The sequence below is a fragment of the Ctenocephalides felis genome, unplaced genomic scaffold (genome assembly GCF_003426905.1).
Source record: "Ctenocephalides felis isolate EL2017-DRISC unplaced genomic scaffold, ASM342690v1 CF-g0.4_SCAFFOLD_01886, whole genome shotgun sequence".
In the NCBI taxonomy this organism is placed as follows: Eukaryota; Metazoa; Arthropoda; class Insecta; order Siphonaptera; family Pulicidae; genus Ctenocephalides; species Ctenocephalides felis.
Genome location: NW_020538040.1, coordinates 11,450,065 through 11,474,507, shown reverse-complemented (window position 1 = coordinate 11,474,507; position 24,443 = coordinate 11,450,065). Strand labels below are relative to the sequence as shown.

Below are 24,443 nucleotides of genomic sequence, written 5' to 3'. Positions count from 1 at the left end.
TATTAATTGGATAGATGACTGTTAAAAAATCTTTTTTGTTTATTAATAGAAGAAATATACACAGATATAAGAAAGGTATTTTATTTAAAGTCAGTAATAAGTTACTTATATAAATATTAGTTACATATAGTGGAATAAATATTATAATAAAATACACACAACAATAAATGAATAAAAAAGGTGAAATAAATAAGTTAGTAGTGCAAGCCAATTAATTGAGAAAGAAATAAAGTCAATGCATAAATACAAAAAAACTTATTTCGAGTAATGTTAAAACATTTGAAACCAATAATTATAAAAGATATTAGTAAATAAATGTTTTCTCATATTAGAAGGTTTGAGAAAGTTTAGCTGACTAAATCTATACATGCCAGATATAAAAGGATAGTTAAAAAGTGTCTGCAATCAAAATTTTTGTAAATAATTGAATTAAGCTCTTTTGATATAATATAATAAAACATTATCATTTGATTGCAAACAATATAAATAATTAAATAAACACATTTGAGTTGAATTACTTTTTTAATTATAAATTAAAAAGCCTTTATATAAATCAGTATTATTTTGGAGTAAATCGTTTATATCTTTGTGGTAATATAGTACTGTATCTGCAGTAATATAGTTGACAGAATGGTAGGAGATTAACAGCACAGAGAGAACCCAGAAGTATTTGAAAACAAAATCGCAATGTGTTAAGAAATAGATATGCAAAAGTTATCCAAGGATTCATTCCCAAACAGTAATAACTACTAATGTTGGCCTTCTTCGGCAAATCTTACTGGATACTAACTCCAACTCTCTTCTGTCCTTCTATCTCACTTTGCATAACTCCCTTCATTGAAGCCTTATCAACTCCAACAATTTCCTTAAAACCTTCTTTGGGATCTGCGCCAAATCCTAAAATATCATTCACAATATCGGCACAATTGGGATTATCCAACATTGTTCTGTGATTGCCTTCGACTACTTTAATTTCCATTTCTTGAATCAGAAATTCGTCCATATCATAATTCTCTGCGGCATCTCGCATAGAAAGAACAGTTGGCTTAACTAAAGTTACACGAGATTTGATTTTTTGTTCTCGCAAACGTGATGTGTCGTTGTATTTGGCTGATCGGCATCTCACCTGGTAAAAGAAAAAATAAATAAATTCTAGTATGTATTTATTGACCTCAGCATTTTAAACTGTTATTAGTAATTGATCATCAATACTATTACTTATTAAACTTACCAACATGGCTTCACACAGCTGCCTAACATAAGTCTTAGAATATTTGCTTCTCTGCTCATCGTTCGCTTCAATGGAATCTGTCATTGCAACTACCCGCTCTTCCCAAGTTTTAGTTTTAATCAACGTTTCCTGAATGACATCCATGTTACCAGGTGAAAGAATTCTACGAATTGTAAGCAACACCTAAAAATAATTTTATTAAACATTTGTTAAGTCCAATAGATATATTACTTTGTTACCTGAATCTGCAAATATGTATCATCATCAGCTGTACCACCAACAACATGCACATCTACCAATCCTTTCATTACTGCAGGAGCACCGTCCAAAAGAACTAAGTTGACATTTATGCCACGAGCTTCTAATTCTAGCATGGCTTCTAAAATTGGAAGTGTGCCGAAGGAATAGGCTACTATGTTAAGCGGTTGGTTAAGATCCTGCAAACAAATGATATTATGATAACGCCAATTTTAACTGTTAGAGTTCATAATGTAACTAGCTGTAAGTGGAATTGTGTCTTGAGGCAATTATGGCATCGTGCATTAAGGCAAATTGCTGGAACTTCCAGTACCGTAACGAAATGTTCGAGGAATACTGAATGTTTTCAAGTCTAATATTTATAAGAATTATATAAACTGAATTGCAGAGTTGAAATTATTTGTAAAGTATATTAGAACTATAGTCAGAATTAAAAATAAAATCTGAAATATTTTCGATATACAAAAAACTAAAAAAAAAAAAAAAGTTGGAATTTTTTTTTTCAAAAATCAATTATTTTGTTAAGACAAGCAGAAAGTTCTTTGAATCATTTGAATCGGACGCTTAGTTCTCTCAAAAACTGCCATTTTTTACATATTTAGCTCCGTATCTTCGAAATGGCTGGGCCTGCCTTTGCCAAAAACTAATAAACACTTCTCCCAATCATTACTAATTGAATGTTTTTTAGATGATTCAAATCGGATACTCCGTTCTCTCAAAAATTCGATTTCTATTTTCTGCACTCTTTGCTCCGTATCTCCGAAACGGCTGGACCTGCCTTTGCCAAAAACTAATCAGCTCTTTTCCCTATCAATAGGAATCGAATGTTTTTTAAACCATTCAAATCGGTTGATCCGTGCGCCCTAAAACGTGACTGGAAATTTGTATCCATAGATATATACACACACACACACATACACACACACACACACATCCATTTTTTCTGAGGTATGCCAAAACGTTCAGAAACCTTCAAAACGTCGAGAAATGTAAAAATTTTCAATTCCAATTTTCGGCCCATTACAATAACTTACCCTACGGGAAGTTAAAAAATAAGATTTTCACTTGCCTTATGTAAGTCCAACATATAAGGCAACAGCGCTTGTCCCATCTCTCTGATATTGTTTCCTTTCTGAGGAACTGTTAATTGCAAACATTCTACTCTTGCCTTCAATCTACTAGCAAGAGCTCTGAAGACAGATGCAGCTCCTTCAATCCCTGGCACTATGAACACGAGAGGCTTCTCGGATTCACACTGACTTGTCAGATGGACCACCGGCATACTGGCTACTTCTTCAGAAGTCACACCTTCCATGAGAAGGAGCAATCCGCGCATAGGATCCACCTCGGCAGGATTTGCAGCTTGAGTTTCTATCATATAATTTATGTCCAAGTTAATAAAAATGGTTTATATACTAATTGCATTAGCTATTGCCACACTGTATTTACCTCCTTCAGCAGCTTGTTCAGAAGATATATCCCTAGCAGTAGCTAATTCTTGCAACCGGGCAAAGGTTAAAGATCTAATATCTTGTGGTGTTAAGAAAACTTCAAATTCTCGTTCTAAGGCTTGTTTGATTTCTACGGCCATCAAAGAATCCATACCCAATTCAGCCAATGAGGAATGAGGACTTACGGTTTTTAAATCTCTTAAACCTAAAAAATAGCATGAAGTGTGAATGTAAGATTTAAATAGTGCATAAGCTTATAGTAACTTATTTATTTCTTATATTAATCTGACTTAAATTACGTCTTTAGCATCTTGCTCAAATTCTTACCAAGGATATTAAGAACGGTTGGCACAATGCCACCAGCACCACCTGCTCCAGTAGCTCGTTTTTCAGCTACAACCATAGAGGCTACGACAGGGTAAGACTGAGCTAATAGAATATCCATCGCTTCTAAACAGCTCCCAATCCTTTGTTGCAATGTTCCTCCAATCTCCAATTCTTTATGGTCATCCTAAATATTAGAAAACTAGCTGTAAGTGGAATTCTGTCTTAAGGCAATTAGGGCATCGTGCCTTAAGGCAAATTGCTGAAACTTCCCGTACCAAATTTTTTTATTTTTTTAAAAAACGATTAACATTTTTGAAAAAAAAATTACTTCGAAAAAATAAGATTTTTGAGAAACTATAAATTTGACATAAAATTACTTTTTTTTTGAAAAAAAAAATTGAAAAAAATTATTAAAAAAAAATTTTTTTTTAAATCTTTTTTTTTTGAAAAAAAAATGTTTTCTTTATTTTGACATATGTTGGAAGATCTGAACTTTTTTTCAAAGCAATCGTACTGCTTTAACTGCATAGAGACAAAATATAAAACGCGTAAGCGCCGCGTCGCTGTCTAACGGGTAAACATTGGTACGGAACCCATAGGAATGTGAACAAAATTTATACTTATTGTTAAAATCTCTATAAAATATCTGATAATTTGATGTGCATATGTCTAATGATCATTTTTGACCGCCAAATGGCATTTTTTTTTTACTTTTTTCGTTAGATCTCCGAAACCGCTAAACCTGCCCTTATGAAAATTTGATCAAATCTTCATCTTGTCAATACAAGTAAAATGTTTTTTGAGTTATTAAAATCGGACGCTCCGTTCTCTTAAAAACTGAGGTACCGTTTTGGTCACTTTTTGCCCCATATCTTCGGAACGGCTAGACCTACCTCCGCCAAAAACTAATCAGAACGTCTCCTTATCAATACGAATCGAATGTTTTTTAAATTATTCAAATCGGTTGATCCGTGTTCCCGAAATCGTCGACGAAAATTTTTATCCGCACACACATACATACACGCACACACACACACATACACACACACACATACATCCATTTTTTCTAAGGTATGCCAAAATGTTCAGAAACCTTTGAAACGTCGAGAAATGCAAAAATTTTCATTTTCGATTTTTTTGCGATTACTATAACTTGCCCTACGGGAAGTTAATAATTAGATAAAAAATAATCGGTTGGATCAAAGGCCATAACGATTGTTATAGTTAATCAATAAAGTAGCAAATATTCTATTGTCACATCGTGTAGACAAAATTTAAGGAAAGATCAATGCAAACAATAGTCATAAACAATTAATTAGATTTTACAGTTGTGGAAAATTGAATATAAATAATGTAATTTTTTATATTTATCATATTTTCTCAAATTGATGGAAGATATGTGGCATTGTGGCATAACTTATTAGATATTGTGATATTTTACCTGCATGTCAGCAACCAATCCAACTTCACCGACAGCTCCCCATTGTATAGCTAAAGCTGGAAATCCTGCCTTGTGACGATTTTCGCAAATTCGTTCCATTACTGAATTAGACATACCGTAGTTGCACTGACCAGCATTACCTCTACCACAAGAAACCTGTAATAAAATTGAACCTAATTAATCAACTTCATTTAAACTTTCGATCAATCAATCAATTTAAAATACACACGCGACTTTACGTAGTCTGTAATAAAAAATTTAATATGATTTACAATGAAAATTTTAAACTATATTCCCGATAAAAATAAATTTAGAAAAAAGCCGAAAATTATTTTAGAATTTGGAACGTAGCAAAACAGATTTGGAAACAAAACTTGTGGAAAATCACACACCTACTTGATATTTATATATCAAGCTGATTTTATTGAGCAAACCATGCTTTTCAACTAATGTCATCTAAAAATCTGAATTTGTAAAACTGAGCATCGTTTATATCTTATATATAAAAATGGATCGCAAAATGTGTTGGTAAGCGCTTAACTCAACAACGCCTGGACTAATTTGGTCAATTCTTTTTTTAAAATGTTCGTTGAAGTCCAAGGATGGTTGTTACGGCGAGAAAAAAACGAATAATTGCCGGGAAAACCCTAAAAATAGCCCTTTTCTTTTTTAATCGAGTAGGCAACGCAATTTGTAAAAAAAAATGATCTGTGTCATGACATTTTGTGGAGTTTTTGGTAATCTAATTTTGAATATATTTATATAAATATAGATATATCTTTCTATTAATCAAGCTATACTGGCAGCCAAAAACATTGATGTACATTAATTAAATTTCAAAATTCAAGAACAAATTACAGGCGAATCAGTTGATTCGACAACTAACCAAGACGATCCACCGGAGTTTTTAAATTCGCTGGATTTGCTAGGATTGTCACCTCACAATCTTCAATTAAAGGTTGGATCGGCAATTATAATGTTGCGAAATATCGACCAACTATATTCAAAGGATAGTATAAAGCAGAAGATGTTCTCGCACCATGCATTCCAATGCGTTTCCAGTGCGTTTATGGTATCATTAAGTGTTTGTGGTATTAATTTAGAAAACCCATGTTTCTCACATGGAAAATTGTATGTTGTTTGTTTCCGTATTGGAAAACCATCAGATTTGTTTGTCTATGCGCCAGGTAATCAAACAAAAAACATCGTTTATCACAAAGCACTACAATGAAAATTGAACTGATTTTTGAATTATGATTTACATTATTACAATTACTTACTTTTAAATGCTTATAGTGTTTAATTATTTTTAATTCACACCGAATGATTACCAGGGTGACGGTTCTGTTCAGGATAATTTTTTGCAAAGAATAGAAAAAAGGTAGGCACAAAACACCGCCACATTACAATGTTTTTGACAGGACGAAGTCTGTCGGGCCGGCTAGTTTTTCATATAAAAATGTACCTACACTAATTAACAAATTTAATATTAGTGCTTATTTAAGATTTGCAGATTTTTTACAAAATAATTTAATAAAATAAAAAATAAACATAATAATTATTATTTTTAAAAATAAAAAATGTTATTGTTAATTTATTACTTAAGGGGGTATTCTACTGTAGAATTTTGAAAAAATCCAAAAATTTTTTTTTTCATATTTTCAAAGTTTAGTTATTCAAAAATATGTCATTAAAAGGATTTTCCAAAATTACTATTATTTCCTGAGTTATAGCCGTTTTCGTGACGTGGCCTCGGTTCGGGTCCGACTTGTCTCAAAACTTTGAACGCGTTTTTCTCGGAACTACTTTTTTCGAGGTAAGGATATCTCGAATTCTAATGAACCGATTTACTTCAAATTTGGAGAAAATTTTCCCTATACATCGCTTTATCGTATGGACCTTGCCAAAGCTATAACTTTTCATTTAGTATTTTTAAAAAACTCGGAATTGTTAAAAAACATGAAAAAAAAAATTTTTTTTCAAACTGCCGTCATTCAAACAAAATTTTTTTTTAAAACTTATCCAAGGTTCATACGATAGCGGCATCTATTATAATTAAAAATCCATCTATTTTTTATGTTTCAAATCACCAGGAGGGTTGGAATCATGTACGCCAGGGCACCCTCTTTTTTTGGAAACCCCCACTTTGACTGCTCATAACTTTGTGAATTTTATTTTTTTTCTTTTAATATTTATTTTATGTAATAATAAAATATCAATAAACAAATGATAAAAAAATCGATAGTAAAAATATTATTTGTTTCCTTTATACAGCGCTTCAAAAACCGGGCGAAATTCATGACTCTACAGTAGAATACCTCCTTAAAAACTTCATATGGTTCATTTTTAAACTCACTGATGAAAAGACGACGAAATATTTCAATAACGGACACAATTCCCTTGTAAGTTCATCCAAATGTTTTGTAGCTACAGCTTTCGGCGCAAATGATGCTGTAAATTTCTCAACATTTTGATTTTCCAAAATAGCATCTTCAAGAACTACTGCTAAATTGAAAATGCCTGTAAACAATATAAAGATTTAATATGAATAACAGGCAGTTCTCCCTATATGAAGATATATTAGTATTAAGATAGCAAATCAAATATTTGTCTTATTGTTAATATGGTAAAAGTAGTATTTTAAGATAAAATTTACCTGCAACTGGTGCAATGGACGAGGCCATATGCAAAAGTTCATAACAGCCTTTTCGTGTAGTGATATCAGCTGTGCATATATCAACAGAAATACCATAACTGCGCCATACTCTAACCCTAGAAGCCTATAATCAACAGTACATTTTTAGAACCTCAATTGCACATTGGAATTATAAATTGTAGGTTACTCTACCTGGTATCCTGATTTAAGTCCTTTCCGAGAACTCAAAACCAGATGTCTGGCACCTCTAAGAGCAAGCCAATCAGCCAATTCTAAACCAAAACCTCCAAGACCTCCAGCAATCACATAACTCTTGTCAGGTTCACAATAAACTCTTGGACTTGCCAGCCATTGTTTATTTTCAGGCACAAAATCTTCTTCTGGTTCTTCCTCACGCATTTTCAACAGAACCTAAATAATTTTAGTTTATATAGTATAAGTCACTGATTGTGCTTGAAAACTTAAAAAATTAAAACCGAGATATCATGCTGCAATAAAAAATTGGTACTGCTTGTGGAATTAGAGATAGAATTTCAAAGGTAATCTCTTAAAAAATGCACTATGCTTACGAGCAATGTGCTTTGCGTTATTGATGATAGTTAATAAAGTACTGAATTTACAGTATACTATACAAAGAATTTTAAAAAGTGGGTTAAAAAGCATGTATAACAAAAATTGGATCTATAACTCTCTTGAAAAGAAAACAGCATTAATGTGCATAATTCTGAGAGGAAAAGAAATTGGATTGGACTCAATACAAAACTACAAAATTCTATATGATTGCGTAATAGTAATCACACTTAACCATATCAGTAGTCATCACTTTTTATTTATTATTTTAAAAAATTGTGCAGGTTTTTGCATTATGAAGAACATTTTATGCAAAGCCTGACCAATATTTAATAATGTATAAGTCCAATGACTATAATTGTACAATTTGCTTTATACTCAAATAAAAATTTAACCTTTCCAATATGTTTTCCTGCTGCCATATAACGGAAAGCTTGCTCAACATCATCTCTATCAAATACTGTTCTTGACAAAGGTCGCACAGCTCCTGTTGCAATACCATCATTCACCATTTTTCCTGCAAAAAAAAATTATAATAATTTTTTAATATTAATTTTAGCATCAAAATACATCAAATTTTTACTGTATTACCTATTCTGTGTTTCTCCCAAGCCTCAGCAGTAAACAAATGCTCCAAGGTAACTCCATGGAAAGAACTGCAATTCATAAATGTTCCTAGACCCAATGGGTTATCGCTTGCCAAATCAAATTTACCGATTTCCAAAAATCTTCCATGGGGAGCTAAGCATCTCAAAGAAGCCAGAAGTTTATCTTCAGCCAAGGAGTTCAAAACAATGTCAACTCCGCGACCGCCAGTTCTTCTCATGACAAGTTGTTCAAAACTGGTGTCACGGGAATTGCCAATGTCTTGATCTGAAAGGAATTATTATTTAAAAGATATCTTAATACAAAATACATCAGAAGAAAGAAACAAGTAAAAACGTATTACATAGACATTATAAAAAAAAACTACAATTCTTGAAAATGGCAAAATAAAGCATAAAGCTATAATATTACAGTGCATATAATTTCCTATTGCCAAAATATACATTACCATCTAATTCAGGGAACCTATCCAACAAGAACTGTCTCTTTTCCTCAGTTCCAACAGTAGTGATAATTTTACATCCAGCATGGAGACCAATGTTGATAGCAGCTTGACCTACACCACCACTTCCTGCATGAATTAACAAGGTTTGACCAGCAGTCATGTTTCCAGCTAATACTAAAGCATAGTAAGCTGTTGCATATACTACTGGGACAGTAGCTGCATCCTAGAAATGAATAATCCTTACTGTAATTGTGGTTGCATTTATTTGGCTGTATTAATTAACATTGTTTTCGTAATTTTGGAGAAATTAATACTGATAATGTTTTTAATTTACCTGTAAAGTCCAATGAGATGGAATGCCCCAGCATAGAATTGGATCAACATCCAGAATTGTGGCCAAAGCACCGCTTCCAACCAAACCCATAACTCTGCGGCCTTCGAAATAAAATGATTGTGAATAAATTATTACGCAACTTTTTACTGTGTTACAAAAATATTAAACTTACCATCGACTTCTCTTCCTGCGTATTCTAAACCTTGTACACACATCTGGTTAAGTCTTCCATGAGAAACTACTTCTGCAGCCAATTTACCAGTTGCTGTCATGATATCTCTGAAGTTCAGGGCTGAATAATAAACATGAACTAAGTTACCGGCGTTGGATTCCGTATCTTCAGTGCCATATCTAAAATAAATAAATATAACATTATTTCAAAATAAGAATATAATTAAAGAAACCAAATTGGCTTACTTCAAAGGTCCTTCAATCCATCTCATACTTGATAAATCTCCTCTAGTCATAACATTGGCATAACTGTGGCCTTTATCAACCAAGGAATCCTTGACTTGCAAATGCCGATAAGATCCCCAGCATCCATCTTTGAAAACATTGGATACTAAATCCAAATCTAATTGTTTACTGTATAGATCTAATTCAAGATCAAATGCTGGTGCTTTTGGATCAATGATTACTAGAGATCGAACTAAATCACCACCTTAAGAAGTAAAGACAAATTAGTAGGTTGCACAAAAAATAAGCTAGTAAAATATGTACTACAGAAAAAGATTTTATTTTTACCTGGCTCTTTTCTGACACAATTCACCAGTCCCATGATACCATTAGTATTCTGTTTCTCATTTAGCAATAAAATTCTACTATCTGCTATTTTAATTTGAGACTTTAATTCTTCTAACCAGCTAAACTTATCATCACTTTCATCAACTTTAATAACATGCCATGGTTTAGTCTTGTGAATTTTTCTTTGTAACAATAATAATATTTCGTGCGGCAATTTGTAAGATGCTACTAGATTTAATCCTGGACAAATGGCCGAAATCGCAGATGCGTCTAAGGAAAATGATAAATCTTCTCGTGATATAACATAACCATTTGCACGCAGAGTTGGTAATGCCTTTTCAAGGTCCTATAATAATTTATTTATTTAAAACTGGAGTACTTAAATTTAAAAGCAATAACTTTTAAAGTTAATTTACCTCTTTCTTATTTAATAGTGCTGTACCAATCAACAATGTGCTTTTACCATCTCCTGGTAACTTCTTATCTTCTGACAGATGAACACCAGCGCCTAAATCTGCGTTTTGTTGTTCTGATGGATTAGCAGTTTCTGCCCAAATTGTCATATCACTTTGCACTAGTGGCAGATCTTCTAAAGCAGACCTTAAGATTGGAGATAAAGGTATTTCCATAGAATTCACTTGCAAGTAATCAATTTCTGGCTGATCGCTGGAATCGCCTTCTTCCTTTTTAGGTACTTTAGGAAGTTTATCGACTAATTCAAATGCTTTGACTTTCAATATTGGAATATTTTCGAGAATCTGTTGCACAATGCATCTAAAAATAATAAATTAATTGCTCTTATTATATTACATTATTTTTTTTATCTTCACAAGAGTATCTACCTCACTGCATCATCAACACAATCAGTTTGCAAGTGGTTTGGTACAAAAACGTGCTTTTCTAATACTGGTTCACCTGCTGGCTTCTTTCTTGCAATTGCACTAGCTTTTAAACCACAAATTTCAACACCGCCAGCTCTTATAACACCTTGCAAAAAAAAATGTAAATACATGTAAAATAATTAACTTGCAAGCAGAAATAAAAAATAATATTTCAATTATAAAAGAATATTTAATTTTTGTTTACCTATATCTGGATGCAGCTCAACTTTGAAGGTTCTATCCTCTCCAAGAGCGTGAATAGCATGGATATGGGCACGTGTATCAATTTTCAATTTTCTGATTGAAGTAGGTACAAACAATCCTCTTGTATCTTCACAAAGAATTTGAAGCTGCATCATGCAGTCCATGAATGTGACCCAATTATGGGCCCATAATATGCGACCATCACAAGTTTGCTGATCGTAAGATACTACACCTTTGAAAGCACCGCTAGAAGGAAATAATTAAATTTAACTAAGTATTTACTACAAAGACCGAAATTCCAAATAAATTGGATTGGATTGAATTTGCCAACACCAAATAATAACTCTTTATACCTGTAATTATATCCCCTCAATCTCAATTCTTTATAAACATCTTTAGCAGCTAACGGAATAGAATCTGGGAAAGTGTCTCTAATAACTCTTTCTGGCAAATCAGGCAACTTGGTTTGCCTAATACCAGGGTGGTAAATTGTACCAGTTACGATGGTAGTACCACCTTCAAGAACCTAGACAAATGTAAATCAACTATCAATAAAAGTAAAGATGATCAAAATTTTATGTAGCTTATGGTAAAACTTAAGGTTTTCTTAGAACTATCATAATCAAATAATGTATCAAAACTCCTTATATTTTAGGTTTGATTTATAACTCACAATTTAACTTATGAATTTGATAAAATATATATACAATAATATCTTATATTATTTATTACCTCGAATTTTCCGGTGCCTTTTTGAATCATAATATCAAAATCAATCTTGCCATCTTTAGGAACATTGGTAGCGCGCAAAAATCGAATGTCCTCAAAAATACAAGGAACTTCTGTTAAGATTTCACCACGCATCATAGCAAATGTTTCCCATACTAAAGTTAAATAACCAGTAGCAGGGAATAAGTTACGTCCATCTATAACGTGACCGGTCAAGTATTCATTTTCTTGATCAAAAGCCGAAATGCAGATTGATCTTTCGCCTGTTTCTAATTTTTCCAAAGTTTTGTAGGAAGTAACATACCTAGTAAAAGTAAAGATAAATAGAACATTCATTATAATTTATTACATTTGTATATATATATATATATATATATATATATGAGTGAGTTCTTGAGGGCGATACATCAAACAAAGAAAAGCCAAGATTTATAAAATAATCTTTATTTCCAAACGTTTCGACATTCAATTTAATGTCATGACATTAAATTGAATGTCGAAACGTTTGGAAATAAAGATTATTTTAAAGCTTGGGCTTTTCTTTGTTTGATGTATCGCCCTCAAGAACTCACTCAAGATTTCAACATCAAAAAACTACTAAATCAAGATAATATAGATATAGATATATATAGATATATATCATGATTCTTACCAATCTCGTCCATGATCCCATCCAATCAAATGGGACAACATGGGTGTGCCTCTACCCACGGGCCACTCATGCCTATACAACTGGTTAATATCAACTTTTTCTCCTAAACAATGCAATTTTCCCATAGTTTCCAGAAATTGGCCAGCTACATCACATTCTTCACCTCTTCTGACATATAAACTTGCATAAGTCAAGCATTCAATCGATTCTTCTAAAACTCCTTTAAATTGTGGCATGAATGAGTTGATTTCAAAGACGTACGAATTTCCAGGAACTTTGGATAAAGCTTGCTGGAGTAAATTTGGATTAACTAAACTATTCACGTGATATAATGCGTTATGAGTTGAGTATTCGTTTTCTGTAGAAGTAGATACCCATCTCTCAGATCTTGCCAACGTTTCAAACATTGTACTTTGGTATGCCCTCAGCAAATCATCAGAAAGTTCTTTCATGAACTCTGAATTGTGGAATGGAACAACGGTTTCTTGAGATATGTTGTCGTGTTCGATTCCTTTAGAATCCAAAAATTTGAGGAAGGCCGCTACGTCCTTTTTGTGGCCACTGACTAATGTTGATTCAGGAGTTAAATGACATGTGACACTGACACCTTCGGTTAAAAGAGATGATACTATAAGACTGGACCGGTGGACAACAGCAGTGTAGAGGGCTGGTAGGCGATATTCAGCTATAATGCGAGATCTAAATATTTAGAAAATATTATATATAATACAAATAAAATGGAATATAGTGTTTAGTCAATCAAAATCAAATCTGTATTTCTAAATAACTATTAACAAATAACTAATCTCAAAAATATTGAAAAAAGTATGTTTATTATAAAGTCAATTTATGATATAATTGATTATGAGATAAAATTTCTATAAAACCTAATTTTTATTCGATGTTCCCAGTAAACATGCGATATGGCCACAACATCGTGGCAATATTTTATTTAGGTCGTGTGACATGCGGTTCCCATATTCATTGTCCTCGATATTTAATGGATACGGCCGCAAATTTATGTAACTATCGAACAACTATCGAGGTTCGGTCTCTGGCGCACGTGGCGTTCGTGATACATGAAAATCGACGTTGACCCACATATGTTTGTTTATTATGATAAGACCGTCTGACGTAAGGCGTTCACCCCAGTCATGACGTCATTGGCGAATGAAAACGATTCGGTCATGACGTCATACAAAATGGCGACTCATGACGTAATAGCACCTGAAAGTGATGACGTAATGCAATTAATATTCTTTTCTGTACGAATAAGCATTTATTTACGTGAATAATAAGAAATTTTACAATATTTAAATATTACAAATTAGAATTGTAGTTTTGAAATTATAAAATTTTAACATGAACTATACTAGAAAACTTTTTACAAATTATTCAATCTTAACATATTAATAACAGTATATTTAATGAAAATTGTTGTATATCTAATGAACGTAATTCTATTTTTGGGGCGTGAAGTGTGAAGTGTTGCATAAGTATTCTATCGCCACTTCCTTATACATCAAACAGCCTGCCTATTTTCATTATTTCATTCTATCGCCAGTTCATTGCCATCAAATGCCAGGATACAGATTATGCACATATGACATACTGCCCCAAATTTTGGAAGTTTTCTAAAACAAATTCAAACATAATGTGATTTACTGTATATAATATAATATATATATACAGCTACCATATGTGTAGCTACCTACATGTTCAGTGTACAAATCTCCATCATCTTAAAGTCGCTTTTACACATACATTTTTAACACTGACTGATTTCATTCTATCGCCAGTTCATTACATCAAATGCGAGGATACAGGATATTCATATATGATGTACTTCTTGGAAGTTTTCTAAAACAATTTGAAACATAATGTGTTTTATTGAATCTAATAATATATATACCACTCCATATGTGTAGCAACTTACATATTCAGGAGACAAATCTAAATCGTCTTCGAGTCGCTTTTGCACATACATTTTTTTTAACCTGATTGAATTCATTATATCTTCAGTTCATTATACATCAATACATCAATCAAGTTCATGCATATATGACATACTGTTCCCAATTTTAGAGGTTTTCTAAAACAATTATAAATATAATGTATTTGTTACCAAATAATATATATACAGCAACTATATATGAATCAACTTACATATTAAGAAGATAAATCTCCATTATCTTCAAGTTGCTCCTAAACATACATTATTTGAGCCTGTCTAAAGATCTGTATATTGTTCATCGTTTCATTCCAATTTTGTACGACTTCTGAAATAAATATGAACATGGCATACGTGTTTGCTGTTTATATATATTTGTATAGCTATTATATTTGTAGTGACTTACATATTCAAACAATCATTCTCGATCCGCTTCTCAACCGACTAATTTAAGAGATTTAAGAAGTGAGGTTATGTCGAACACATGGATATGTTAATGTCTTAATTTAGTAAAATAATTATTTTAACCTTGATAAACGATCCTTATTATTGTCCTCAGATTTTGTAAGATATGCTATTTGGTTACCTCCTTTGTCATCTAAAGAAATCGACATAAAATAACGTTTCTTCATCCCAGGATATAATGCACTAAATGGAATTCAAAATCGTGAAGTAATTACATATCTATATAAATAATATATGATATACTTACGGTGTCATTTTTCTACACTTTTCTACAATTATCATAAACAAGTTGCTTAACTAAACGAATGTAATTATTATACTAAAGAAAATATAACTTGATGCATGATAAATTCGTGACATATTGCGCCATTTTGTAAGCGGTTAGTTTAGCTTTCGTCAAAGAAACAGTCGGTTCCACCAGTGGCCACGGCGCGCTGATGTAAAGCTTTCTTTGTATGGTCACACACACCAGCACACAACGCACACAACGCAGCGCACGACGCGTTTGCTTCACGCCGTGTGACGTCATTGATTATGCTTTGCATGTGTGCTAACACACACCAGCGCACGACATGTATCTCACATGAAATTCAACGATGTCATTACCCCCGACAGCGCGTGTTTATGTCTCGTGAGACAACTCAATGCGAGCTTTGCGTGTATTGTAACACACACAAGCGCACGCAAGTTTAAAATCCTCTTGTGGCGTAGATTCGATAACCGCATTATAATAACGATGTCGATATTATAGAAGATCACATCGCGTGTTTACTGGTTTATATTCTAATTCTAAATTTAATTATATTTAAGAAGTGCTACCCCCCGAATTTTAAAAACCAATTTACTCTTGTCCTTTTGAATTAGAATTTTGTTTTGTCATATATAAAGAGGATTGTATATATTAAACTTTTAATATATGCAAAAAAACATGGCTTTACCATAAGAGTGTTATTTTGAAAGAAATCAAGAAATAAAGTATAACTGAATTTATTGAATAAATCAATAGTATTGTATGCAAATTTCTCCACACTTTCAAAGTCAAGTGCAATGCCTTTAAAATTTAAATTTATTTATGTGTGCGTTAATATATATATTACACATATATATATATATAATATATTTATATAATGTATATATATATTTATTTATATATGTATATATATAAATATAAACTTATCCATGCATAAAAACATGCACACACACATACAAGCAGATACCACACATATATATATGCCTTGAGTTAGGATTACCCTTAAAGTATTCGATTTGATGAAATTTTAGTGATATAATAATCAAAGATAAAATATTATAAATTTAGATTCATATTACCTCAAATAGGCAGCCGTCAAAGTCTGTTCCAGAGTCAAACATTTATCCGTAAAAGCACACAGAATTTCACCAGCTCCTTGTCCAATTATAACAGTAGGCTCAACTTTTAAACTTTTCAAAAGTTGTACAATGCCAATCTGGACAACTGTCGAAGCCACGTGCTTCCTACTCAAAATTTCGGGACGCTCCAAAATCTACATCCTCAACCATCTTTAGCAATTGAATACTGAACTTAGCCAAAAATTTATTACTACGTTCTATCACTTCTTGGAATACAGGGAAAACAAGCAAACCTCTAGCCAAAGTAGGGTTATAATCATACCCAGAGAATAGAAAAAACAGTTTCTTTTTGGACACGTTGTCAATCATAGCATCACTTCGCGATATTTCGTAACCACGTTTATCCAAAACCCAAAACCACGATAATCATGCCCTTCAACGCCGTTCTTAAAAGCTGCTTGAACGAGTTGGACACGTCCAAATTTATTTCATCACCGGTATTGGCAGGTTTTGGGTAAATAATTGAGATTCCTGATGAATTCCATCAAGGAGCATATCAACTGCAGATTTTGTACGTCCAGAAACACAAATCAGGTAAGGAATTTTAAGCTCTGATACATTATTCTCAACGCGTTTTCTAGCCAGAAGATCTTCAGGTGATTTTAATAAAACGTGCACGTTTGCACCTCCAAAACCAAAGCTGTTAATACCAACATACCCTGTAAGTGAAAAAAATCAACTCTGATGTAGCAGTTTAGTTTTGGGGTTTTTAGTTTAGGGTATTTGAGAACTTACCTCCCATCAAATCTTGTGGTTCAGTCACGACTTGCATTCTGCCTTCAACAATAGCAGTCAATTCCTTTTTAGTGTTTCGAAATGAAGATTTGGTGGAATTTTTCCTGTTTCCATAGCTATGCACACTTTGACAACAGAAGATATACCTGATGCCGGTTCTCCATGTCCAATGTTAGATTTCACAGATCCAATGGGAAGAGGTTTGTCACGACCAGTGCAGAATATCTAGTAAAATTGAAGTATTAATTCTTACAGTCGAATAAATTGTATGCTTCAAGCTTCCAGGTAATATTTTCAATTCTAAATATTAATCTTTCGTTATTTGATCTCTTACCTCATCTAAAGCTCTAATCTCCTCTGGATCTCCAACTCTTGTACCAGTTCCATGAGCTTCCATAAATGTGACTTTTCTAGGATCTACCTCACATTCTTGATAGGCTTCTCGTAGAAGTTTAGCTTGCATTGTTCCTGAAGGAAAGGTAATGCCTTGTTCTTTGTAACCATCACAATTTGATTTTGCGTGGACAAGTTGTGCGTAGATCCTTTTTGCATCTTTTGCCTGTTGGAGGAGGATGAAGGAAACGCCTTCACTGCGGGCGTAACCGCGGGCACGTTCGTCAAAACACCTTAAGGAAGAAAAAGGCTATGACTATTGAAAAATGTATTTGGAAAGAGTGGTACTCCTTCACTAAATATTACTGAGTAAAATATAACATAACAATTCTGTAATAAAAAACATAATTGGAAAACAAATCATTACTCTGACAAACCAATTATAGTATTTTACCAATAAAAACAAATTAAAATTACTTAACTTAATAATTTCGTTTTACTTTAAAGATCGAAAAGATCTGTATCTACCTGCATTTTCCGTCCGGATTCAGTACTCCCAATCTTGAGAATTGTAAGGAAACAAATGGATGTAAACATAAATTGGCACCTCCAATTAGAGCCTGGTCGCAATAACCATTCCTGATAGCTCTGTATCCATGCTCCAGAGCCATCAAACTACTGCTGCATGCACTGTCCACAGAATAAGAAGGACCTAGATACAAATATTATTTAAATTATAATAGTGATTTCATAAAAATAGCACACAGGATCCTGCAAATGAATTTCTGAAATATTACTTTTAACAATACTTTAAATGTGCTATGTGAAATTGAGATTGCAATATATTGCAAAACAATTAAACAAAATAAAAAACATAAGAATATTTTTTTAAAAATTAATAAGTTAACTGAAAGTATTTGCAAAATGTGTGATTCCGAGTTGAACAAAAAGCCTCAAAAAATATATACATCTTAAAATTTTTTACCTAAAGACCCTCAATAGAAATCCACATGTTTTTCCAATTTATATGTATTTTAACTACACATCCAACTATTGGCACTAGATATAATTTAACAGTTGTAACATAAATTCAAACTTTAGTATTGAAAAAAAAACATGAGTAAACAAAAAATGGAATCAGGTATGAGTTATTTTCTTTGTCCAAAAGCAACTGTTCATTATTTAATGTTTTCATAGATTTTTTTAGAGATTAATCTGTATAAATGTAATAAATTTAATTATAGTTTATTTAAATTGTGCAATAATTTAAAAAAAATCTTATTGAATTTAAAAATCTTATTTGAATTTAATCTCATTAAATTATTGAAAAAATGGTAAATATTTATTAATAAAAAAATTTATATACTGCAAATAAAGATATAAGTTAAATTTTATCCGTAGAAATATCACAAATTTACTGACCATATGTTAAGATTAATCATATTTTCACCATTACAAAAATCATGTTAAAAAGAGGTCAGTGACATATGTATGTAATATTATCGCTGATTTTAGTTTATTAGGTTTGTGGTGTTCTATGTCACCATACGATGACACATTTTTCATATACTTGCAAGTTGCAATTGTAACAGAAATTTCACGCCGGAAAATTTTAACGAATGTAACGCCAATATTAGTTTAAAAGCTTACTGTAAAACTAATTAATTGAGAAGATTACATTATTATAGATTTGTAAAATATCTAGCAAATTTGTCCAAACAGTTTTTAATAAAGTTTTCCTGAAAACATGTTTAATTTGTTTTGAAGGTAAATTAAATGTTAACCCCTTCGACTCGAATGCCGCCGCTCCGGCGGCAAATTTATATAAATCTTGCAGTTCGCGAGTGAAAAGGGTTAACACTGAACAAATGTACAAGATATGTATATCAGTTTACTTCCTTAATAAACCTTATAAAAATAAATATTATCTTCATTACCTGATAACTCGAGCCAATTCGAGACACGATTAGCCAGCATGGACCTGCTGCAGCCCAAAATACCAGAACCGTGCTGCAGGTCGTAAATCCAAGTTTTTTCGGATTCACTGAAGCAGGCGCCAATAATTACACCAGTTCTAGAACCTTTTATTTCTTCTGGCTGTATACCAGCATCAATCAAAGTCTCCACGGCAACTTCCAGGAGAATACGAGCCAGAGGATCCATACTGTCGGCCTGAGAAAGGAAATTTGGATAAATTTGATAAATGATTGAAGAGAATTTTCTTAAAAGAATATGTCTAGCAACTCAAAATATTTTTACATTTTATAAAATTTTATTACATCGTGATGTAAATTTTATAACTAGTAATTATTATAAAGAAAATGAACATTATTCCATGATTATAATAATGCCATAACTAATTTAACCCTTTCGACACGGATGCCGCCGTAGCGGCAGCAAAATACGTATAAAATACGCAATTCGCGAGTGGAAAGGGTTAATAATTTTCCATTAGATTTAGTACGTTTGATTATTAAATAATATGATATTTTTTATATTTAGAATAAACTATGTATGTATAAAATTTAGGTGCTCCATGGAGTAAAACTTAAACGTATCGCGTTGCGTGGATCTGATATCATGCAGAAGCGATGTCTATTTTCACTTGAAAATATAGATCAAATTATGTTTCCAGTTGAAAATAGCTCATTTCGGGCACTGCGATGTGGAATGGCAATGCGAATTCTCTCACACCATCTTTTCACTGAATCGAGTTGGAGTTTAACTGAGCTCATGGACCTGCTCTAGAGCAATACTATCCATTATTATTTATTATGTATAGAGTTGGGGTTTAACTCAGCTCATGTATAGAATAATTTTTCTGATATTTTATATAATTTAATACATATGTTTGTTCTATTTATTACTTTTTACATAACACTATTTTTACATTTATTATGTTTTATTTATTATATTTACTTTATGTTAATAATTATGCTTTATCTATGATATATTTACCTGTTGATCTTCTATTTTAAAGTAATCTGCATCGAACTTAGTGATTTCTAATAGTTTTCCTGTTCTTTGAGGAATTTCAGGATGATCCAAAAACCAACGTCTATCATCTCCTGACACCATGTCGACCTAAATAATTGAAACAAATTAATAAAATTTATTAAAATTGTATCTTAAGATAATTGTTGCTGAATCTTTCGGTTTTATTAATTATTAGACAGTTTTACAATGTAGAAATTTTAAATATTAAATTTTACAAAATTGTTGAAGAAAATTGTATATTTTCTGGTGTGATAATCATCAATACAAAGCGACATCAATTATTTTTACTCATCATCACAATATAATAATAAATTATTTTTTTAAATATTTTGTACACATAGTACTTAGTACAGATACATAGTATAGAAATCCAAGAATGTTAAATGTAAAAAATCTAAGAATATATTTATAATAACACTAATAATATAAACCAAATTTCAAATCAAACCAACTTCATTAAAATTCGAATAAGATTTTCTAAAAATATATAAAAAATTAAGTTCTGAACAGTTGAATTCTTTGTTCGGATAAATGTTTATAAGAATTTTGCACAGTCTCATTTATTGGTAAAATCTCAAAACTTAGAAAAATATTTAAACGTGATATTAAAATATCACTAAAAAATTCTTCAATTTACATAGATCAAATATTAACAATCGACCTCATATAGTTCCTTTAGCACTTTATACAACTCTAAAACAACCGGACCTGCCTTCAACAAAAACAGTTGGGCTCTAGGCATAATCAGAACAAATCAAATCCTTATTTTTGTTGAATCCTTTCATACAAACATACATCCCAAACACTTTAATTAATTACATTTCTAGTTCTGAATCACGACTATCAAGACCTGATAGTCCTGATTCAGGATCAGGACTGATATTTCCAATATCAGTCATTTTCATTGTGCTAGCGAAAATTCACAATAAATTTATTATATTTATACAATGTTTACCTTGTTCAACAAATTTTCCTTAAAGTGCAAGACACTGGAGCTGTCTGGAAAACGTCCAGACATTCCAGAGATGACTACTTCTTCGCCTGGTGCTTGCGGCTGGACAATCACGGTGCTCGTTGGTTCTTCCGGCATTTTGGGCAATGTCTGGTTGTCGGCTGAGACTTTGAAAATAGAAAATAAATGATACTAAAGATTTAATTGGAAATTATGACGTATGTTAGCTACTAGTACTATTTATAGTACAGCATAATAAATTTTTAGTATTTAATGTGTGAATTTTTATAAATTTGTTATTAAATTTCTATCAGAATAAATCATTTTTTTATTCCAGTGAATAAGTGGTCAAGTCAAAGCAATAAATTTCGATGGTTAATTTTGTTTAAAATAAAACATACAGGCCAGTAATGTATTACGTTGTGCTGTAAATTGAGAAAGTACTAAAGCTTCTGTTAATTTGGATGAATCAAAAGTCTTTATTGATAATAAATTTAAGTTAGAGAAACAAATACTATGCAACCACACATCAAAAATCGGAAATAAACGGCATTGATTTATACAACTTTCGAATTTCCGAATTTTTGAAGCTTCGATTTGCAAAAAAATGTAAAGTTCGTTCAGCAAAAATTCCAAATTTACGTGAAAGTTTTAATTCAATCTAATTCTATTCTAACATATCACTCATTAATTGCCAAAATTTTCATTATCACACATTAAGTTGAAAATTTTAATTTTTAATTTTCAGACACAAAACTTTAAGAATGTATGCAAACTTAAATTAGATTTATTTATTAAAAATATTTGAAAGTAGAGGGTTAACAATGTGTAACCAGCCCTTGATTCCTGTGACGTCGCCACCAGAAAATAAACGACATTGTTTGAAAATCCATAACATATAAAGTGTTTTCTTTCGTTGTTAGTTTTTTGGTTGTGAGCACTGTTGTTTAGTTTACGAGACCATAATTAAATTTTTAAGTATACGTTATTTAATTGTTTCATAATATATATTGTTAATTTTAAAATAGATTCAACAGTTTATTTTAAAATTCAACAGTTTATTTTAAAACCTCTGTAAAAGCTTACACCTGGGTGGGGTAAAAAAAAACAACTGAAACTTTACTCTGGCAAAGGTGTATACTATGAGAAAGTAGTAAATAAAAAAATAAATTAAGTTAAATAAGCAATACAAAAGATAAATTAAATAAATAGCTATTTCAACTATGCTGATGAATGTTTCTGACAAAATACCAGATCAAGGTTATATACAGTGTTATCTTTGCGAAAAATGTACCCATAAAATTTATATTTTGCATTGATTGAATAATGTAGCTATTATTTCACAAAATCCCTTCAACTAAAATACATTGGATCTGCTCGTTCCCCGGCTATCCCATTGTAACCCGCCCATGGGGTAAAAAGGACCAAGTGATAAATTTTTGAAAAAAAAATTTAAAATATAAATACGTCTCTACAATGATGAATTAGCTGAGTAGTTTTACTGAACATAGTCCGACAGTTGTTTGTTTGATGTGTATTTTTTATGGTATAATTGGTTTGGTTTTCACAATTTGATTTCTCAAAGTTGAATTAGACCTTTGTGCCCCGACCTACCCTATTCGTTTAATTCAAGACTTAAAATAATAAAATTGATTTCACTTATATTCCAAAAGATTTTTTAGCGGTACTATAATATCGACACTTATAAAAACGAGCCATTATAAAATAAATAGTTCCAAAATAATATAATAAAATTATCAAAAACTTACAAAATTTGAAATCCACTTAACGTCCTCAGCGTTGCTGTGTTCACAGAATCGCAAAAAACGATTTTCAGAATTATTTTACCCAACTGCACTGTATGTATCCAATAAAATAGTAGATCAAAACCTTCAATAAATCTAAAATAATCGACAACAATCATTTATATATAAAACACCGTACATTGCGAATTACCATAAATTCAAATTCGACGATTTTAATTTAGAATGAAGTTAATCTCCCCATTATGTATTGGAAAAAATGTTCTGTGGACAATAAAAGAGGTCGATAACTCGCAATGAAATTTATTCAAGAAAAGAAAATGAATTAAACGTGTAAAATAATAGATGTACGTAGGCCGAGAGTTGGAGGATATTATTTAGGAATAGAAAGGAATAATTGAAATCCTTTTTAACTTTTCAGTTTATGCCAGAAAATCCGATTCGCTAATACATTGGCATAACTAAAAATATAATGAAAATTTTCATTTGAAAACAAATAAGAACTAACAACTAGTGGTGCAGAGCATCGTATTTTAGGGCAAATTGATAAAACGTACAGAAAATTATTTTTTTAAAAAATTAAATTAAATTTTTTGAAAACTGTAAAAATATTAGAATAAAGAATTTTTTGAAAAAAAAGACTTCTTGATTTTTTTTATATTTTGAATTTTTTAATTATTCTGAACTTTTTTTTAAAGTAACCGCGCTGCGTAGCTGTTTTAGTGACGAAATATCAAAGCGCGTAAGCGCCGCGTCGCCGTCTAACGGATAAACATTGGTACGGAACCCATAGGAATGTAAACAAAATTTATACTTATTGGTAAAATCTCTATAAAATATCTGATAATTTGATGTGCATATGTCTAATGATCATTTTTAACCGCCGAATGGCATTTTTTTTTTACTTTTTTCATTAGATCTCCGAAACCGCTAGACCTGCCTTCATGAGAATTTGATCAATTCTTCACCTTGTTAATACAAGTAAAATGTTTTTTGAATTATTCAAATTGGACGCTCTGTTCTCTTAAAAACTGAGCTACCGTTTGTGGCATTTTTTGCCCCGTATCTCCAAAATGGCTAGACTTGGCTTTGCCAAAGCTAATCAGCACGTCTCCTTGTCAGTAGGTATCGAATATTTTTCGTATTATTCAAATTGGTTCATCCGTGTTCGCGAAATCGTCGACGATAATTTGTATCCGCACACACACACATTCATTTCTTCTGAGGTATGCCAAAATGTTCAGAAACCTTCAAAACGTGAAGATATGCAAAAAATTTTATTTTCGATTTTCTATTTTCTTTACAGAATTTTCTATTTTCTCTACAGAA

General features: G+C 31.6%; 1 protein-coding gene and 1 long non-coding RNA gene across 4 annotated transcripts; both read right to left on the bottom strand.

The window, feature by feature from the left end:
• Nucleotides 1-775: 775 nt before the first annotated feature.
• Nucleotides 776-21,453, bottom strand: LOC113374641 (fatty acid synthase-like; the record flags this gene model as incomplete). Its single annotated transcript, XM_026614616.1, is given in 32 exon segments — nucleotides 776-1,126; nucleotides 1,232-1,414; nucleotides 1,471-1,668; nucleotides 2,559-2,860; nucleotides 2,939-3,145; nucleotides 3,268-3,451; nucleotides 4,709-4,864; nucleotides 7,065-7,228; nucleotides 7,365-7,488; nucleotides 7,557-7,775; nucleotides 8,330-8,451; nucleotides 8,526-8,807; nucleotides 8,989-9,208; nucleotides 9,320-9,420; nucleotides 9,492-9,646; nucleotides 9,740-9,980; nucleotides 10,064-10,409; nucleotides 10,480-10,837; nucleotides 10,906-11,050; nucleotides 11,150-11,394; nucleotides 11,502-11,674; nucleotides 11,881-12,181; nucleotides 12,530-13,228; nucleotides 16,275-16,468; nucleotides 16,770-16,993; nucleotides 17,070-17,132; nucleotides 17,135-17,294; nucleotides 17,404-17,695; nucleotides 17,931-18,114; nucleotides 19,340-19,574; nucleotides 20,361-20,486; nucleotides 21,355-21,453. Coding segments are annotated over 32 exon segments (7,053 nt in total), but the record flags the coding sequence as incomplete, so codon positions are not given.
• Nucleotides 14,102-15,693, bottom strand: LOC113376508. 3 transcript variants are annotated; one of them, XR_003367035.1, is made up of 6 exons: nucleotides 15,193-15,693; nucleotides 14,887-15,128; nucleotides 14,696-14,808; nucleotides 14,466-14,621; nucleotides 14,241-14,389; nucleotides 14,102-14,163 (listed from the first exon to the last, which is right to left on the bottom strand). It is a non-coding gene; the product is annotated as an uncharacterized LOC113376508 (long non-coding RNA). The 3 variants fall into 3 exon arrangements; XR_003367034.1 differs by having other exon boundaries at nucleotides 14,142-14,163; nucleotides 14,245-14,389; nucleotides 14,887-15,078; nucleotides 15,193-15,688; XR_003367033.1 differs by having other exon boundaries at nucleotides 14,142-14,163; nucleotides 14,245-14,389; nucleotides 15,193-15,687.
• Nucleotides 21,454-24,443: the final 2,990 nt, after the last annotated feature.